Source organism: Macaca thibetana, chromosome 12 (assembly GCF_024542745.1).
Source record: "Macaca thibetana thibetana isolate TM-01 chromosome 12, ASM2454274v1, whole genome shotgun sequence".
Taxonomy (NCBI): Eukaryota; Metazoa; Chordata; class Mammalia; order Primates; family Cercopithecidae; genus Macaca; species Macaca thibetana.
In genome coordinates, this window is record NC_065589.1 from 53,716,281 (window position 1) to 53,737,161 (window position 20,881).

Sequence of the window (20,881 nt, forward strand, 5' to 3'; positions counted from 1 at the left end):
TGAACAATAGGATGCAGGTTGAGGGAAAATGAAGAGTATCTTTCCCTATTTCAGATCTTTGGGACTAAAATAATGGCAGTAGTGTTAATTGGTATAAAGACCAATTGCAGATAATCGTTTCATTTTGGATTCTGAGTTTTATGCCTCTCCAGTGGGAGATTTTTAATTGAGGTACTTGAAAAACATAGGTCTGCAGCTCAGGAGGAAAGCCTTGACTGGGAGTCATTAACATGTAAACAGAAATAAAGTCAAGGGATTTAATTTAATAGTTAATATACCCCAAGTAAATGGGCAACAAGGGAAAAAAAACTGATAGTACAAGATTGGAGAGCACAGATGACTTTCTGAGAGGAATTAGAAAAGGAAGTTTGACTAGCAGAGCAGGAGGCATAAAAGGAGTATGTGAGACCAGGGAAGCCGTGAATGGAAAGAGATTCAGTATTAAGGGAGTAATCAGAATATCAACTGTTAGGAGGGGAAAGAAGAAAGATCTTTGGGTTTATCAACAAAAGGATGTTGGTGTCTCTGGCAGTGCAATCTATACTAGAGTGCTAGAAGTAAGATCCTGATACAAGGATGGAGGATTACTGAAAGAAGAAGGAGTGGAAGGGAAAAAGAGACCACAGAAGATGTGGGGTTAAGGGAAATCTCCCCTTCTTTTTTTATTTTCAAGATCGGCTATTGGTGAGGAACAGGTTTACAGGCTATAGGAAAGGTACTAGCAGAAGAAGAAAGGTGGAAGGTAGAGAAGAGAGAAGGAGACACTGACAGAGTAACATCTTCAAGGAGATTTGAAGAAATGGGATAAGGAGTGCAGAGGGAGGGATCAACCCTGAAAGGGCACTGAGACAACTTTTCTTATAAGCCTGAGCATATAAATATGTGTGGCATGCATTAAGCTCAGCAGAAGTTGAGAGAAAGGGAAGATTATAAAATGAGATTAGGTAGGTAAGGCATTATCATCACTTTTCTTGGTGGAAGAAATACAAGAACCTTTGGATTTTATTATTTGTTTTTCTGTTATTCTTACTGAATGTTTAGCAAGGTGGTTTACAAGTCCTGATTTTCTCATATATTCCAGAAAGAAGTAGCTGAAGGGTGGTTTTTGGTGCTTACTCAGTCCATTCATTAATTGGAAGTAGGCTTCTCCTGGAGACGTGTGGTGGTAATAGAAGTTTGAGTGTCAGGTGGGTCTAAAAAGAGCTAAAAAAGGGTGAGAACATTGACTCTGGAGTCAGACATCACTGAACTGGAACCCTAGATTTACTGCTTATTAGGTGAGCAAACTTGAGCAAGTAAACATCTTTGAACCATAATCGCCTATATATGATTTAAGAAAAATAATAAATACCTTTCAGGGTTGCTGTGAGAATTGGAAAATATTCACCCACTAGCACATATATACACTGTTAGGATAGGCTTCACTGGAATTGGGACATATTTCTGAGTACTCCACTGCAGCAGTGAGGTCTATAATCAGTTCTTTAAGGACTAAGAAATGGCATTGTCCTCTATTCTGAATTCAACCACATGTATTAAACAGACATTCCTGGTTAATACCTGTGTGTATTTTAGTCTTTTCCAAATTGTAATGTGGGACCCTAAAACCAGACATAGAGAAAAAGCCCAAGTTGCAAAATATTTTGCTATTTATGACTTGATTGCATTAAGATTTCAAGAGTTCACAAGGACAATATGGAATATTTATTTAGCTCAGGTCTTTATGCCCCTGTCATATCATGAGCTTTCAGCAGGGTGAAGAGGAGACTGAAACTGGTGGCAACCGTCAGAGACTGTATGGTGGTTTTAACCTTTCTTATATAAGCCATGTTTATAGTTAAATTTAAAACAACTTTATTAACGAACAGAAAACAGATACTAAACTACTGATCTGAGCAGCCACTGAGTGTTCCATACACTGACTCTGCTACAAGTCCTGCAATATTTTCTAATCATTGCTGCATCTCCAGCATAGGTTCTGAGAGTTGTAGATTCTCCATAAATGTCTGTCGTCTTGCACTTCAGTAAAAGTGCTGCACAAGGTGCCTGAAAATGGTGGCAGCCCTTTGGTATCAGGGTGGTATTGGTCTAAAATTGCCTCATGGTGGAATAGGACTGGCAAGCTCAGAGAAAGGTTAATAATTCCTTCCCCCCACATTTACTTATCTTCCTGTTATCTTTGAATATATAGTCAGGTGGATTTCAAATCCTAGCCTCTCTCAGATATTCTAGAAAGAATTCCTTACTTGGCCCATTCATTAAGTGGAAGGGCACCCCTGAGAACAGTGTGGTGGTGACAGAAGTCATTGAAATGGGACATGTCTAAATGAAAAGATAAACGAGGGGTATAGGGTTAGAAAGCTGGAAATGACCAGGAAAGTTGACCTCCACTGGAGGTCTAGTTCCAAAGCTAAAATGCAAAGGTTCTTGGATTTCTTCTATTAAGAAAAGTAATAATAATGTCTTATTGCCTAATCTCATTTTATAATTTCTCCTCTCTCTAATGCATTCCTCACATATTTAATGCTCTGGCTTATATATCTTTATTTCCTGTAAATTTAGTTTGTCAACACCTACATATGTTCCTTGAGGGTAATGGGTATGTCTTTTATTTCTTTTATGTCATCCTTTCTGCCCAGCGCTTAGCACAGTGCAAGGTACCTGTTGCCGAATAATTATAAACAATTGACTCATTCGTATTGTATGGAACATCCATTCTGATTCTAGGGAGACTCAAGGTGGCAAATACATTAGATTATATAGAACTCTCTGAGGTCATTAAGATCTTGGCAAGTGTGAGGGTGGCACAAAAGTTCATCAATAATTGTCCTTAAAATGCCTGTGCAACTGGGGCTATCATATTGCCTGCAAATCTGGCTTAGAGTTAATAATACAACCATCTACTTTTATGTAGCTCTTTGCAATTTGGAACTTCATTAATAATACATTACTCATTTTAGTGTCACTAAACCCTGTACACTGGTCAGGGTAAAGCCCTTTTCTCAAATGAGAAAACTGGAGTGCACAGAGATAAAGGACTATGTGCACACTTACAAAATTGTTGAGTGGCAGAACCACTCACAAAAGGCAGAAACCAGCCTTTTTTCATCCAAAGGTAGAGTACTTCCCATTCCTCTGCACTGCTTAGTAGACTATTTTTCAACATAGTAAAACTCTCCGGGACAAGAGGAACCTGAAGATGTGGCCCCTTAACAAGAGATGTGGAGAAATTAGGAAAGGACCTGCCTTCTTAATTCAGATTACAACGTATCACAAATTCATTTACTCAAAATGGTTTTCTCACCTGGATTTTACCTGGGGAACATTCTAATAATCCCCTTCCAGAGTATGGGAAAAGAAACCGAATCTGAGAAGGGGATAAGAATACTCCCTATTCAGTCAAAAGAAAGGGTTAAAATGTGATTCTTTAAAGATTTAAGGTGGAGAAGAGAGTCTTGAATTATCTAAATATAAAAAAAAAAAAAACAACTAGGCGAAACGACTGGATTTTCTTCAGAATGTCTTTTTCAGCTTATAGGGGAAAAGTTAAAGGGTGTGTGTCTGGGGGGAAGGGTTAGGGAGGGGAAAATAGAACCCTTCTAACAGCCTTTCTTAAAAAATAAAAGAAAAGAGAAACAAATGTTTGTTTCTGTTATTAAGCCCCATCTATGCTTTAAAGTTAAACGAAATAGGGAAAGTTCAGGCACAGAGACGCGTGTTCTGATTTGGTTGTTTACCATCAATCAGACCGTTGCTTGGCAGACACTGGATGGTTATGAGCCTGAACAAGCTGAAAAGGGGCAGGAAAAGAAGTGGAGGCAGCATTCTTCCTATTTAAAGCTGCATCGCTTGAAAAAAGTTTTCGCAGACTGTGCTGGAGCTGGTGCTGAAAAAGGGGGTTTGCAGAGGCTGCCCTGGGGCTGGTGCTGAAAGAAGAGCCCACAGCTGACTTCATGGTGCTACAATAACCTCAGAATCTACTTTTCACTCTCAGGAGAACCCACATGTCTAATATTTAGACATGATGGCAAACTGGGCGGAAGCAAGACCTCTCCTCATTCTTACTGTTTTATTAGGGCAATTTGTCTCAATAAAAGCCCAGGAAGAAGGCGAGGATGGTGAGTTTGCCATTTGCTTTGCTTTAGTGTTTATTGCACGGTTTGGGAAATAGGTGGAATGTTAAGCCTCAGGAAGAGCGTGAAGAGGAGGTTCTGGTTTGAAGTCTGAGAAGGGGGCTGACGGATTTGCACCTGGAAAACGACTTGAAAGACAATTGGGATGTTAGTAAATCCGGAGCTTCTAGATCTGCCGTTGGAGAGAGTACACTACTAAATTTTTCTGGGAAAGCCTACAATAAGTCCTTTTGCCTCAGTGTGAGAGTGGGAAGTTTGAAAGAAGAAAAGAGCGAATGCTTAAAACGGAGCACTAAAGGCATTTTAGTGAGAGGAGCTCTGTTCTGTGGGCTGGAGTTTTCAGAGCAAGGAAAAGTCGCGGCAGAAGCTGGGTAGGGTGGAGTCTTTTTGTACTGAACTTCAGCTGCTTCATAAAATTCTTTGTTTAGAAAAACCTCTACAGCAACTCTGATAGCTCTGATTTTTCTTTGTCTTTGGCTCCTCATTCTTTCCTCTTTAACAATTTACACTTCTTTTTACCATTTTCATTTGTGAAAATGTGATCACTTTTGCTTGCTGGGAGGCAGTCTCGTTTGTTTCTCCATGACAGAGGCTGATAGAAGCCAGATTTCTTAAACAGTGGTATTTTCCCACCCTACTGGCTTGATTAATAGGACAGTGGTGGTTCCCGGTTGGATGGCGGAAGGCAGGAAATCAGCATGCCTTATATATATCTTATTTGGCATGGAATATTTGCATGGACATTACCCCTTAGACACAAGCTTTTTTTTTTTTTTTTTTTTTTTTTTAAGATAAATCTTGCCTGGTGACCAAATTTTTTTCCTATGCAATTTTCTTATGTTACAGTTGGGTTATATGGTATGGTTAAGCAAAAATGCATAGCTGTTATAGTATATAAGAAAATGTTTAAGTTGATTCCTCTATTAAATCTTTACTTTTGAGGGTTGCAGTTTCAAATACAGACATGTACTCTTTTAAAATAAGCCACTATAGATTTTCATCAACTCAATCATTTAACATCAAACTCAAGCTTTTAAAACTTTGGGCATTCATTAACCTTTTCTATTACTTTCATATATAGACACATACATACAAGTATATATGTATATATACTATGTGTATATCTATCGTTTTAATACAATTATCTGCTTCTGTGTGTTTTTGCTTTTAAAAACTTTATAAAATTAATCTAGAGATCAGAAGTTCTAAAAAGTTTAAAAAGTGAAATACGAATTTGTAGATGAATATCCAACAGTCTGTCAGGAGTCCCATAGAGGGGGCACTTTCTAAGACTTGGAACTTTTTATGTTACATTTTATGTTTTTAAAATATGAGGTAATTTGTAAAAGGTAAAAACTTTTGAGTTTCTTTGTAATGGCATGAAAAGCACATGTTGTTTGGAAGGGTGGCAAAAATAACTGAATAGAAAGTAGAAGTAAGAAAACAGGAGGAGAAAAATACAGAAAAATTACAATAGAAATTGAAAATTTGACTCTAAAAAGAACAGTTTACTCCCCTACCCCACCAAAACAACCAACTTTAATTTAAAACCTTTAATACCACTTTCTTTGTTAATTTATGTTAAAATAAATAAAGTACTTTAATAAAGTATGGAAATAATTGAATATGTGAATAAATGAAAGGAATGTTTCACAAGGTACATGAAATAGGCCATATTTTAAAAGACATTCCCAAATAGTTATAATTACTCTGTAGGTGTTTTCGAAAAATGAGCAGATAGTTTTTCTTAATAGTAATTGACATAAATGTAAGGAATGTGATGCTTGGTGCAAAAAAGTCCCCAACTTCAATCCAACCCCAGTGCCCACCCCTGACCAGTATAACCAAACAGCACAGAAAATGGAATTCCAAACATCAGGTTTTACAGAATGTGTAATTGCTTGCATATGTGTTGTAAAAATTCCAGTATTTTATTTCTCAAGAGAATATAAGTGATAAAAATTCAACAGCAAAAGAAAGTCATCACTGCCCTAATCAAAGATAATAGAGAAAATAATTCCAGAATATAGTACATTCAGAACTACTTAACTTGTATTGTACTTACTTACCATGCATATTTTGGTTTAAGTTGATATTGTATGGATACTTGGCAATACTTTCTTTTCCCTGTTCAGGCCTATCACAAGCTTAATAAAGATGTCATAATTTAGAAACTCCATTTGATTTTGAGTTTGGGAAAGAGTAAGCTGAGACTGATGCTTTAAGTTAAAGAAATATCTAAGGCACACATGAAAAGCAAGTACATTTTTCAAGTTTTATCTATAACAGTCACATAATGTGATATTTACATTTTGTACAAATATGTCTTCTTGGAAATGTGGAGATCTGTTTTTGCATGTAAGTGCATATTAATAAGTTTTTATTTTCCCTTTCTTTTTATGACTTCAGGGTATATTTCCTTTTACTTGATTGTGGTTATTTACCAGAAATGTAAAATATAATCAGAGTGTGCCTGCCTGATAGAAACACATGAATGAGAAGATAAAAGTAAATAAATAAAGTTTTAGGCATTTTAAGCCAAAATTCAGTTCCATTCTCACTGAGTTTTAAGAACTGATTTGGTTTTTAAAATTAAAAGAAACTGAAAGGAGAAAGTTTGGGAGTTGGGCTGACCTTAGTTAAAACTAATGTAACAAAAATTAGGGAGTTAAAATGAAAAAAATCAGCTTTTAAAGAGTTTGTGTAGGTGTATGTGTGTGTGTGAAAAATCAGGGAGTTAAAATGACAAAATCAGCTTTTAAAGAGAGTCTGTGTGTGTGTGTGTGTGCATGTGGTGAGAGTATGTGTGCATGGGGGCGGTGGTCTTTGAAAGATTCCACATTTGTGTTAAGGAAAATGCTAGAGCATTTACAGTATAGTTTATATTCCTAAGTTAATGCCTAGCATCTAGTGAGCTATATATATTCTTGTTATTAGAAGTAGGCATACTTAATTTTAGAAAATAATCTTTGTTATGAATCACTGTATTCAACATGGGACAAGCAATGGAGAAGGGAAGGTGCGGAAATGTATCATTTTGTTTCCAAATACTGTAAACTTCAATGCTTTCAGAGGCCAGGCAGGTAATATAAACAAGTGAAGCAAACCAGTGTATGTACATCAACAGGTGATGATGGGGCCTATGGAGAACTGAAGGTGCATGCCCACTTTAAGGCATTCAGAATTAACATTTTCAGAAGATATTGCATATGCCAAATAAAATTTATCTGAGCATATATTTGGCTCATGGCCATCATGTTGCAATCCTACACTGATATCCTCGTAGACCCAAGCTGACTTTTGATTACTGAGAGATGAAGGACTCACAGTCTTATATGTCTTATATGTCATGGTCTCTTGCATTTTTATGATATGTCTGCCATTCATCTCATTGTTATGATACAAATATGAAGAAGCAGATAGTTAACACTCAGTAGTATTTGGATGACATCATTTTAAAGAAGGTACAGAATATGTATACATAGCTTAAGATACATGTTTACTCATAAATTGTTTTAAACTCATTACCGTTGAAATACATGCTATGAAACATGTAGGACATTCAGACTTTTATAGTGGGTACATGTAGCAGAATGCAGTAGTTTAAACAAACACAAAGGGGTTTTCTGGCAGGGCACAGTGGCTCATGCCTGTAATCCCAGCACTTTGGGAGGCCGAGGTGAGCGGATCACTTGAGGTCAGGAGTTCAAGACCAGCCTGGCCAACATGGTGAAACTCCATCTCTACCCAAAATACAAAAATTAGGTAGGTGTGGCAGCACATGCCTATAGTCCCAGCTACTCAGGAAACTGAGGCATGAGCGTCACTTGAACCCGGGAGGCAGAGGTTGCAGTGAGCAGAGATTGTGCCACTGCACTCCAGTCTGGGTGACAGAGTGAGACTCTGTCTCAAAAAAAAAAAAAAAAAAAAAAAAAAAAAAAAAAGCTTTTCTTTTCTAAATATAAAGAAATGCTTTTAAGCAGGTAGTGAAAGGCTGGAATATTGGCTCCACAGAGTCATCAGGGACTGAGGTTTTTTCTACCTCTCCTGACTCCCATATCTTTAGGTATTTTTTAAAATTTATTTTTATGGTCCTAAATGGCTGCTGAAGCTCCAGCCATTGCATGTACTTTCTAGGCATGTGGATAGAGGATGGGAAACAAAAACTGTGAGCCATTCCCCACCCTGCTCCCTTTTTTGAAGACTTTAAAGTCTTCATAACATTTAAACTTACTTACAGTTGGCCAGAATTTAGTCATATAGTCACACAAAATTTCAAGAGGGACTAGGAAATGTAGCCTTTACCTGGGTGGTGCTGGCAATATACTCTATGGAATTGAGTTCTGCTATGAGGGATATAAGGAAGCACCACTATTGGGAGTTTTATGGTCCCTACCTCAGTGAGCAAAAATGTCAGCTACTTTTAGTGGTCTAGATCCTACGGTTTCAATGGACAACACATAGTTGTGTGACTAGATCCACCTTGGTTATTGTTTATTTCTAAGTAGACTGTGAAGCCAAGAAGACTGAATGTCACATAAATATCAGGCTACATTTTCTTTGCTTCCTGTCTTTAGATAAATTTTGACACCTATAACTTTTTTTCAAACTAAACTGAAGCTTTAGTTTGAAGAGTGTATCTCTTTCTACATATGTACATTGGTAGATTCATAGATTTAGTAAATTTTTGATATTGACTAACACAATGTATACTTGGACCATGGCTCTGTAGGGTAGTTGGTAAGCAAGTCAGAGATCAATGTTGATAAAAAATGGTATAAAGAATCACCTAAGATCTTGTGACTAATACAGATTCTAGACCCCCCTACTTTCCAAATATCTAGGAGGTTTGGATGGGGTCTGGACATCTGTATGTTTTTAGAGCTCTCCAGGTGACTCTGATTTACATTGGTAAACCACTGTATTAAATATTTGACTGACACTCTCAATCTTGTTGTGGACCTGTTGGCTTTTATGTTCCAAGGCTACACATTAAGATTTTGGTAATAACTTGCTATTCTGATTATTCATTTTACTTATAAGGCTGCTTAGTTGAAGTTTGTAGATAAACTATTGCAAATTCACCATCACTTCTGGAAAAAAAAAACAAAACTCAAGGCCCAAATCCCCCTCATGGTGGATTAGGCGAATCATTCTACTATGCAGAAGACACATGTCGTTCAAACGTGTTTCCAGGTGAATGTATGTTTTTCATTTTCAATATTTCCTCTCTCTTACTGTCTGCTCTTCACACTTTCAGCAGTATCACTACAGGCCTGAAATTCATTGCGTTCATTATTCTAGACAGGTACCTAATGCAGGCTGTGAGGCAAAACCAGAAAGAGGAAGCTTTATTTTAAGAAGCTGGAAATTAGAAGATTGGAATCATGTCAATCTGTGGCCACAGAATGTAATTTTTAAAAATCATACAGTTTTCTCTGATTTGAAAAATGATTAATGCATCATCACCTGGCCTTACGTGGCATTCTTAAAATGTATGGATGTGGATCAGCTGATTTTTAATCTGATTTGCTTCTCTGAGATCACAACATTGAAAAGCTTAGATTTACACATAAAAGATATAGTACGGGTGGGGGAAAAGACTGGAAGTGTTAATTATTAATTGATCTATTGTATAAATTTGGGCAAGTTACACAAGTTTATATAAGACACATCTTAGAGTTATATAAAGATATTCCTTGATTTAATATTTTTATTATTTATATCCATGAAACTAGAATTTCCACTGAAAATGTAACATGAGACATTATCAACTTACTGATAAATATGAAGTCTTTGAACTTTTCATGTAACTAAAAGTCACAGCTTGGGTAGGCTTTTGGAGTCTGAATGAAATAAGATACTGATAATCTAGTGTTCCTTTAAATTTATTTCCATATAAATTTCATATATATTTACCTAAATTTTATGTAAGATGAATGAGCTGTGATATTCAATATTTAAAACACTATTTACTCTTGGCATTTGCATGGGAAGTAGTGTATCCTATAGAAAATTTTGCTTTAAAGGTGTGACCATATTGGCAACCTTAAGGCTTTTATTTTGTTTTATCAATGTTTTAAAAACTAAACCCTTCAAATAAATCAAGATGGCTTCATCTTATACTAAAATGTTCACTAAGAAACAATGTATAAGGGAAATTACAATAAAGCAAGATTATTCCTATCTAAATCTTGCCTTCTGCAGAGAAGATAGAGGCCGGGTGCATGGCTCACTCCTGTAATCTCAGCACTTTGGGAGGCTGAGGTGGGCAGATCACCTGAGGTCAGGAGTTTGAGACCAGTCTGACCATCATGGTGAAACCCCATCTCTACTAAAAATACAAAAAAAATTATCCGGGTGTGGTGGTGGGTGCCTGTAATTCCAGCTACTTGGGAGGCTGAGGCAGGGGAATCACTTGAACCTGGGAGGCGGAGGCTGCAGTGAGCCGAGATCATGCCACTGCACTCCAGGCTAGGCAACAAAGCGAGACTGTGTCTCAAAAAAAAGGAAAAATGTTAATAATATTAATTAATTAATATTAATTAATGAATCAAACTTCGTTCCTATAGCCTTCTGGTGTTATGTTCAAACTCAAAAATGTTTACATGCTTTTTTTTTTTTTTAAAGTTTAGGACTAGGAAGGAGGAAAGACAGTCTCACAGTTTTGTATCCCTTTTTACCTTTTATTTTTGGGATGCCCAATCAGAATTGTGAATTCAGCTTTAAGATGACAGCAAACTATATTCTTGGTGGAAAACCTCCCCTCAAGCAGAGGGAGCTGGTTCCGCCGTCGGCCAGCCCAGACTTGCAACATAAGCATCATAGCCTTGTTGTAGTCTATGTAGTATAACAAGTATAATAAAGCTTGGTCCAGCCATCATGTGAGAGAACATCTGGGTTCTGGTCCTTGTTCTATTTAGCAGTTTTGCTACCTGCAGAGGGTCCTTAACCTCACTGGAAATTTGTGTCCTCATCGCAAATAGTACACACCTTTGTCATCTGGTGGGATTCTTAGGAGGATCATTTAAGAAATTTACCTAAAAGTAACTTTAGAGTACTTAAATGAGACACTGTAAGTGACATTACAATCTATTTCACTGACCACAAATATAAACCCTAGTAGTGTATTTTTTTGCTTTCACCAAATCTTGGAATTGTTTTGAAGCACCTCCTGGATTTGTTATTTTGTGTTTTATTTGTTCTCCATCTCCTTGGGGAACTTGTTCCATCAGTCGTGCTCTCTTCTATAACTTCAGTCACTTCCTTTCTATCTGCTCTTTTCCTTTAGCTTGTAAACAAGTTCAACTCTCTCCCACAGCCTGTGTCTACCTCCCACCCAGTCTTTATTCTTTAAAAGGAGCAGTGCAGTTTTCTGTCTCTGCCTCCTATGCCCTCACTTGGCCTCTCCTTCCACTTAAGCTGGTCTAGCATGGTGAGGATTAAAATGTATGATGTTCCAAAGGTCCCTTTTAATCTTATCTTATCAGGTCTTTCTCCTTTATTGGAGACCATTGACCACTCCAGCTTTCCTAAAATGCTACTCTCTGAAGGTTCTTCCTCCACCTCCCTGACCTTTCCCTCTCAGCTTCACCCACGGGCTCCTTCTTCTCTTTTCCTTTAGCATTTTGCTCTTCTTAGAGGACTTAGTTCATTGGTTCTCTCTGGATATTCTCTTTCTAGGCCATCTAGAATTAAGGGTTTTGTTTAACAGCTGAATGCTGATAATTATAAAATCTCTTCAACCCCAATCTTTCATGTGAACTTCAGATAAATATATATATATATATTCAACTATCCCTAAGGCAGCCTACAACCACTTCAAGTTCAGTGTATCCAAAACCCAATTTATTGGCTTCCATTCAAGACTTAGTCATTTTTCTTATGTAGTCCCCCTTATGCCAGTTAATGGCAATATGATGCTACCTGGTCATTCAGTCATTCAATCAGTACAATTCCAATCATTCACTAAGATCTACCATTTTACCTGCTAAATATTTCTCAAGTGTACATCTTATCCATCCCTACTACAAATGCCTCAGTTTAGGTCCTCATCATCTGTCCCTCGGTTACTGTGATAAGCATCTAAATTCATCTCCTTGCCTCTCATGTGTCTACTTTCCAACAAACACATATATTGGTGCCCTCTGTTGCTAGTGTGATATAAAACTAGTATCTAATTTTGTCTTTATCTTCCTTAACAACTTTCACTGGGTCCCATGACTTGTAGAAAGAATAAGGTCCAGCCTTCTTAGTGTGACATACAAGACCCTGCTGATCTAGCCCATTTCTGAGTTTTAGTCGCATCAGCTATCATTCTCAGCCTCAAAATAAGGAATTGCTTGAGGCTCCCACCCCCAACACACACAGACACATGCAAACTCTCTCATTCTCTCTCTATCCCCTTTTATTCTCTACTGTCCAGATTCCACTCAGAACTGACATTCTCTCTTTAGTTGAGCTAAGTGCTCCTCTGGCCATCTCACAACATTCAGTACACCTCTGCCATGCAGGAACCATACCATACTGAGAATGCTTTCTTTCCATTAATCCATTTTACATATTCCCACCAGATTAGTCTTTCTAAGTCCCATGTTTATAATGTCACTCTCCACTTTAACAATTTATTCTGAGCTGCCATTGACTATTGCATCACACTTAACACATTATATTGACCTTACTTCTGTGTGACTTTTTTTTAACCTAAGAGTGCCAAGAGTATCCAGCTGCCTTGCAAGACTGCTCATGTTCTCTTCCACTCTGTCTAAACAACTACTATGATTTCCATTATTGTCCTTAACACTGTTGATTGCTGCACACCATGCAGCATCCTTTTTTACTTCAGACCTAACTTTTTACTGTTCCCACATCTAACTTTTGTGATTTAGGTACTTCTGTGCTTCTCTTTTTATGTTCGCTCTGCCTATTGATATTTTCCTCCAAGTTCTATTTCAAATCTTGTGTCCTCTAAGAAACTAAGAGATTCTTATCTGCAATAAATATCCCCTTTCCTTTCAAGGGATGGTCCTTATGTTGCAAGTGTGTTGGTGTTAACCAAGAATAAGTTTCCTGGGAGATAGGGACTATGTCATGAAGTCATTTTACATTTTAGATCCACCCATGCATAAATGCCAATTGAGTACTATTTGGGAAAATCTAGAAAAATTTTTTCCACAATTTGTTCACTGAAGTATGAGTGATCTGAATTCAAATTTAGGTTTTGCAAATTGTATTTGCATATTCTTGGGCAATTTTTTTGATTTCTCTGTGTTACAGTTTCTTCATCTATCAAATTGGAATGATACTTCAAATAATTATGATGAATACTATCTATCTATCTATCTATCTATCTATCTATCTATCTATCTATCTAACACCTACATGATAGCATGACTCCAAACTAATAATAGGAACTCATTAATATGGTAGATGAATATTATTAGATTACTATTTAATAATAACAGGCTGGGCATGGTGGCTCACACCTGTAATCCCAGCACTTTGGGAGGCCAAGCCAGGTGGATCACCTGAGGTCAGGAGTTTGAGAACAGCTTGACCAACATGGTGAAAGCCCATCTCTGCTAAAAATGCAAAATTAGCTGGGCATGGTGGCGCATGCCTGTAATCCCAGCTTCCAGCTACTCGAGAAGCTGAGGCAGGAGAATCACTTGAACCCGGGAGGTGGAGGTTGCAGTGAGCTGAGATCGTGCCATTGAGCTCCAGCCTGGGCAACAAGAGCAAAACTCCATCTCAAAGAAAATTATTATGTAATAATAATAGAGATAATAAATGCTTATTGGGTGATTATGAGAACCAAGATATTAGATGTTACAGAGAAATAAAGAAACAACTTTTGCTCTCAGAGAGATTAAGCCTAGCATAAAACCTTTAAAATGCAATTTTTATGTATTATTCTACTACAATCATTTTGATATTATATCAGTGATTTTATCTATGTGTTAATAAGCTTTTAAAACCCATTTAAAATTTTTACTGTTCAAATAAAAAGGCCGTATCATATTATTTCCTTTTGTAGGTTTACTACTACAAAAAACAAAAGAAAGAAAAAATAAAAGGCGCTTCCCATTGGAGAGTTTCTAAAGGCCCTGTGATCTGAAGCACCACTGCCTCTCTCCTGTTTCACAGCCCCACATACATTTACTTTGTGCTGGTTCCCAGTGTGTGAGCAAGCCAAGCACGATCCACTCCATGTCCCAGTGCCACCTCATGCCTGTCTACCATCCCTGTCTACTTCAGAGTTTATTTTGTGAAACTATGATAGTCATAGAAGTCTCTATTAAAAACTGGAAACCTGTTTTCCACTCTCCATTGCTCTGGGTTGCATTTGGAATGAGAGGCATTGCTTCACTGCACAGGGATTTACAAGGCAGCTCCCAGGACTATTTGGATACAGTAGTAGGGGTGACCATCTTTTCCCAGAGTCTGTAGCAAGTCTCTTCACTTTCCAAAAGCTGTTAATTTACCTCCCTCCCTTCACTCCCAGGAGACTTTTCTGAAATTGACTCCAGAAAGCAGAAACTGGTGTGGGATACTGGCACATTTTTCATACTCACACTTCCCTTACTTTGCTGCACTTTTCTTTCTTTGTAGGTTTTCAAATTCATAATAAAAAAGATGATGGGTTTAACTTGGAAGGAGAGATGCAGGTGGAATTTTACCAGATAATTTGTAGCTATGAAATTCTTTAATTAAATTTTTGATATTCAATATGGTTGTTCTGTGGTCATCAACTTTAGATTTTTTTATTATGGAATTCTGAAAATACGATGGTTCCCATAGCAAATACAATTTATTTATAGAGATTTAATATTTTCATTTAGCTTTCATAGTAATAGGCTTATTCGCTCTTGAGGTCGAAGAACCTCTCAGATTCATTTGTGCTAGTTTGGAAGTATTTTAAAGCCTTTTTTCCCCTTCATTCTTTCATTCTCAGATTTTTATATTAAATAAATGGAAAGTTATAGTTTAATTCAGGGCACTATGGTTTTCATGTTGTGATGAATTTTTAGCTAGAAGTTTTGGTGGAGTGGATTGGTGGACAGTGAGGTTAACTGACTATCATGGAAAGATTAACTGCAAAGTTCCTAGTTTTCTTGGCTACAAACATAAAACTTCTGAGGTTTCAGCAAAAACGGCTATACTTGCTTTGAGAGGACAGAGGGCACTGACCATTCCATGGCAAGTGAGAGATTCTGTTGTAAGAATTTAAAAAAAAAAAAAAAAAAAAAGGCCGGGCACAGTGGCTCACGCCTGTAATCCCAGCACTTTGGGATGCCAAGGTGGGCGGATCACGAGGTCAGGAGATCGAGACCATCCTGGCTAACACAGTGAAACCCGGTCTCTACTAAAAATACAAAAAATTTAGCCGGGCGTGGTGGCGGGTGCCACTACTTGGGAGGCTGAGGCAGGAGAATGGCGTGAATCCAGGAGGTGGAGCTTGCAGTGAGTGGAGATCAGGCCACTGGGCTCCAACCTGGGCGACAGAGCGAGACACCATCTCAAAAAAAAAAAAAAAAAAAGGAGTTTGTACTGGGAAAAAAGAGACTTGAGGCTGATGAATGAAGAGCAACTGTAAATTCTATCAGGGAGCTGGTGTTCAAGCCTTTGAGATGCTACAGTGTTATGCCCTTCTAGGTGTTTGCAAAAAAACAAAAACAAAACCAAAAATCACTTCTTTCTTCAATCCTTCCCTATTTTTCCTTAAGTTTTGATAATTGTCGATTAGATTAGGCAATTTTTTTATTTGTGGCTTTTGTTGTTCTCTCTTAAGCATAGTATAGCTGAACTGAATTTTGCTTAGAAACAACTCATAGGTTTGTAAACCAATGGAGTTCTCATTAGCCTAGAAATATTTCTTTATATAGTACTTAGAATCATTTTTGTTTGTTTGTTCTAAAAAATGGAGTAGAGGAGTGTATTCCGTTATGCAAAGGATGACAACAAATTGAAATAGAATTAGTTCTATAAAGATAAATCAGTGAATAGACTCTAAGTTTCACTGTGGGTGTTTGTGTTGGGGCATAGGAAGGATGGCACAATAAAATAGAATTGGTAAGTTTTAGTATATTCAGCATATAAATACGTCTTGTAAAGTTGCCAAGTGTCCTGCTCACCTGAACTATCTTGTGCCTCTTGACTTTCCTTGGTTCCTTGGATGCAACATTTGCTAAAGTCCTAGGAGTAAGAACAGGTCCAGTTCTAAGAAAAAAATTTTGTATAGCTGGTTTATTTTTAGTTTTTAAGGGAAATATGCTTTCATTCACCTTTCTGTTTGAAGGAAAGGCATTTCTCAGGATTGGGAGGCCATCCTTGCCTTTCCAGTGTTTCACACTAAGCTCCATCTGGATGTCTCTTTTCCAGATTTTCTTTCAAATTTCAGACTTTTCCTTCCAGCCTGACCTCTTATCACAATTTACCTGTTTGGCATTCCTTTCTTTCTGAGCCCCATGGGGAACTAATATAGTCCAGATGCCCTATAGTTAGCATCCTAGGACACAGATTTAATGATATTATGCTCTTGTCATGCATGCTCATTATATGGTAATTTGCCTTTTAAGATCTTTGTCTCAATATTTTGTGGCCATGAGATTCAACTGACATAGTGGCTCTGGGTAAAAGCCCCAGTATCCCAGATGGACTGTGGCTCACACTATAGACGAATAAAATTCAGCTGTCATAGACACTCTATTTGCCCACGGAAGGTTCCACAATCCAAATGTTAAACTTACTTCAAGTCTTTTCTAATAGAAACTGAAAGTTGTCTGGTTATAATCAAAATGGAAATTTGTCAGCCAGATTCCTACTATTTCTGAAGAGGGCTTTAGAGTTTCTTCAGGATAGAACCCTAAAATTGCCCCATGATGTATGCCCCAAAGTGACCTAATGTGGCCAGCTGAATTTCAGGGAGATGCTTTCCAAGATGACAATTTCACTGGAATAATTTCAGAATGGGCACTTCTCTGCCTGTAATGCCCCTTTCCTGTCTTAGGTGATTTAAAAAAAAAAATTTCAACCTGTCTTTCTTCTCTTCAAAAGCAAGTTTCAAGTCACACCTGGGTAGATCCTTATGCCTCTATGGAGTCTGCAGGATGTGGAAGACAGGAGAGAGGGTATGGAAAGCAGCAAGGGTCAGGGAAGAAGGGCTCTCCGAAAATATATAAATGATACCAATGGACAGGTGGCTCAGATAGCCTCAATGAAATGCACTAAAATGTAAGGCTCCATGCTAATTTAGTATGGCTTTACCTAAATGATGTCTTGGGGGATTTATTTAGTGAATTTCAAAAAATTTGGGAAAGTAGATGACATCTGTCAACATTTGTTCTTTGACTCTATTTTTTACCCTAATTTTTAAACATAGTCATTTTAGAATAAATAAATAGATAAATAAATAAACTGTGTCACAATACTATATTCTTTTGGCTAGAGGCACATATTCTGTCAACTAGGCCTACACGCTGTAGGAGTAGGACACTGACTCAGCAATGAATTTTTGTTTTAAATTTTTATTTTAGGAGCTTCCCAAGAGTTCCTAACTATTACCATTTTTCTACATATAGAGCTTTTTACAGTTAATACTTCTTTTCCATTTACTTTCAATACACACTTAACAAAAGAAGGGTCTTTGGATTCGCACCTTTGGGTCTAGGCTTTGCCGCTTGCTAACCTTGTGACCTTAAGCAAGTTCCTGTTCTTCTTTAAGATTCAGTTTCCTCTCCTGATCTGCATATTGAGGAGTTAAATTAAAATGCATGGCCTTAATGGGCTGAGGAAATGTGGATGTTATTAGTACTTTTAGAATGGATTCCTTGATTGACTCATTACAGACTTTTCCTCCAATAACTAAAACAATTTTTATCAGATTATTCCCAGTTACTAGGTTTGATAGGAGGAAGGATAAGGGAACAGTGAATCCTAGGCACCTGGGGCAAAATTAGGCGGGGAGTAGAATAGGAAAAAGTATAACTGGGAGATTTGAAATGACAATAGTAAATTTTCATTTACTATTTATTTATAGTTATAATTATTTTTATTTATCTCATGTTTTTCTCTTTGGCCAGGTTTGTGCTTAGCTCTTGATTATTTATGAAGCAATTCAGGAAAAGCAAACCAGCAAAAAACCCCAAAATTATCCTTTCATATTAGAATGCATTTTGCAAATTTAGTGGTACATATACACATTTAATTTAATTCTTTCTTTCTAATATAAGGGGTTTGGCAATTGTTTGCACATTTGGATCAGGTAGAGTTGTTTGAGAAAAGTGGAAATATGCTCAAGATATAAAACAGCTGTTTACTTTAACAATATTTTACTGATGTCAAGACAGACTTATTTGAGCCCTGGGGCAGTATTTTTGTGAGGGATGGCATGCACCTTGCCTGAGCAGTCAATGAAGAGAAAGCAGCTGTTTGAGCTTGCTCAACTTCTACTAACTCAACGTGGATAGATTCCAGATAGCAACTGGCCCTGTGTCAGACGACTACAATAAAGCTCTGACTCTTTCCTTATAAATTCTTTATAAACTTAATGTGCTGGGGTCTTAATTTTCTCATTTACATAACAGGGATAATACTTTATATTTTTCTACCTTATAGGTTCAAAAGAAAGAGTTCATAATATCTGTGGAAATTCTTAGCTGTAAAACCCTGTTATATAAGCGTATATTATATTACATAAAGGTGTTATTATTTAGCATGCTCTTACTGTGATGAACAGTTAGCTAAATGCAAAATAAGATTCTTCTTTGAAGTAAACAACAATAATAATAATCAAAAGGAATATAAGACTTTCCATAGAAATAAAAGAAGGCAAAGTTGTATTTTTTCAAAGTCACATTTAAATCTTTTATTTAGCAAAATAAAATAGACTGCTTATATAACTATCTAGAACATCTCCCAAAGCCCCGGAATAGGAATTAAATAGTAAATATATATATATATATATATGAGTTGAGGCTTTGACTTGAGGAAAAACAGAACAGATAGAAAAACAAAATGTGATTTTTCTGCTCTAACTGGACTGTAGTCTCTCTACAGCAAAATGTAGCTTCCTGGCAGAAGCCTGAATCACTGTTATTATTATTACTTTTTCTTTATTCATCTCACATCAGGAAGCTTGTCTCAAATTCAAAGTTAAATGCTAAAAGCCTGTTTGTAGCATGGTATCCCTTTTCCCTGGGTCAGAAGGGGACTTGGAGCTAGAAGTTTAAACTGGTGACAAATATCCACAGGCATCTGAGCCAAATGTTTAGAAAAAAGTCCTATCATCCCTCAGGCCTGTCTACATTCTGGTATTTTAAGACTCTCTACTTGTGTAGAGAGACACATGCAGTTAAAGATATGAGGGCCTCGACTAAATAGGCTGTTACTTTCATGAATGAATTGTTGAAATAATTTGAAAGAAAAGCTTCTAAATTAAAACTGGACCAGGACACAGGAAATCTGCATCATAATTGCAGCTCTGTCATGGACTAACTTGGTGATTTTGTGGAAGTGACTTAAATTCTCTGGACCTCAGTTACTTCTGTTGCAAAACCTGTGATACATTACCCAGGGCCACTGTCTGCTTTGAAAGCCTATGACTACAGAATATTTACATAAAGGTACTTCACTTAAGTCATATTTGTGCTGTAATACAGTGGAAAGTCTCACCTACACATTTTGGTAACTGGAAGCATCACACATATTCTGTATGGTAATATATTTCTGTACTTGTTAAGTTTGCATTTGAAGTTTAGATCAATTCAGGTTTGTAGTTATTTCCCTAAATATGGTTTATTTAAGGAGCACAGCTCCCAATTTATAACTTGTAAATTGATCTGCTTTTCAGTGAGTGACTCTACAATAAAGTTCCTAGACATTGTTATAAAAGGAGATGACTGTAAAAAAAATTCAAAATAATCTGATATCAAATTTTTCATATTAACTGAATTTTCCAATTAGAGAGAAAATTTATAAATGTATCATGTGCTGTGTTATACTGTTTAATCACAGACTCAGTGTTCTCCTTATGTTTTTGGTGAGATGGGATGTCAGAGTTTAGCAGCATGCCTTCTTGCCCTGATGCTGGTGGACCCATCTTTGCAATGCTTATTTTTTTCCAACAATCCCTGAGCATACTGAACTGCTATTTCATTCAAAATAAGAATAAGAATAAGAATGAGGAAAAGAAGGAGAACAATGGGAGAGGTGGAGAAGGAGCAGAATAATGGGGGAGAGAGAAGGTGAATTATTATTATTATTATTATTATTAAATGGTTGTGGGCTTTTACCTGAGGAGTAGATCATATTTGTTCTCGATTCCTTATTTTTTGCCTCTTCTTGACTTCTTATTTTTCTTTGCAATTGTGTTTATTTGGAGATACATAGGTGTTTACTATGAATATTTAGAAAATTTGATTTATTCCATCGATATTCCTTGGGCACAGACATTTTTTGGAATATGCTGCTTGCCCTCCTTTATCTTCTGGGAAAATGAGACTCCATCTTTGTGTTTGTTCCCCCATTTCCCTCCTTCACTAGTACTGACTGAGTCCTGCAAACATTTATCTTCTCAAGTCCTGCTAGAATTCCTCCCCCAGGGATTCTGGGCAGAAAACAACCCTCTGTTTTACATCTTTACAAGTAGCGTGTGTGTGGAATTCAAGTGCATGAAACATTCAGATTAAAAATCTGATAATATTTTAGAAATTCCAGTCTACCCACAAATACATTCCTGTTTAAATCAG

The 20,881-nt window shown here is 36.9% G+C and overlaps 1 protein-coding gene across 1 annotated transcript in view; it reads left to right on the forward strand.

Moving 5' to 3' along the window:
• Positions 1–4,016: 4,016 nt before the first annotated feature.
• Positions 4,017–20,881, forward strand: part of COL5A2 (collagen type V alpha 2 chain) — a 150,462-nt gene continuing 133,597 nt past the window's right edge. Inside the window, exon 1 of the mRNA XM_050751933.1 lies at positions 4,017–4,118. Within this exon, the coding sequence (XP_050607890.1) occupies positions 4,022–4,118 (97 nt within the window). The 5' untranslated portion in view covers positions 4,017–4,021. The remainder of the gene's footprint in view (positions 4,119–20,881) is intronic.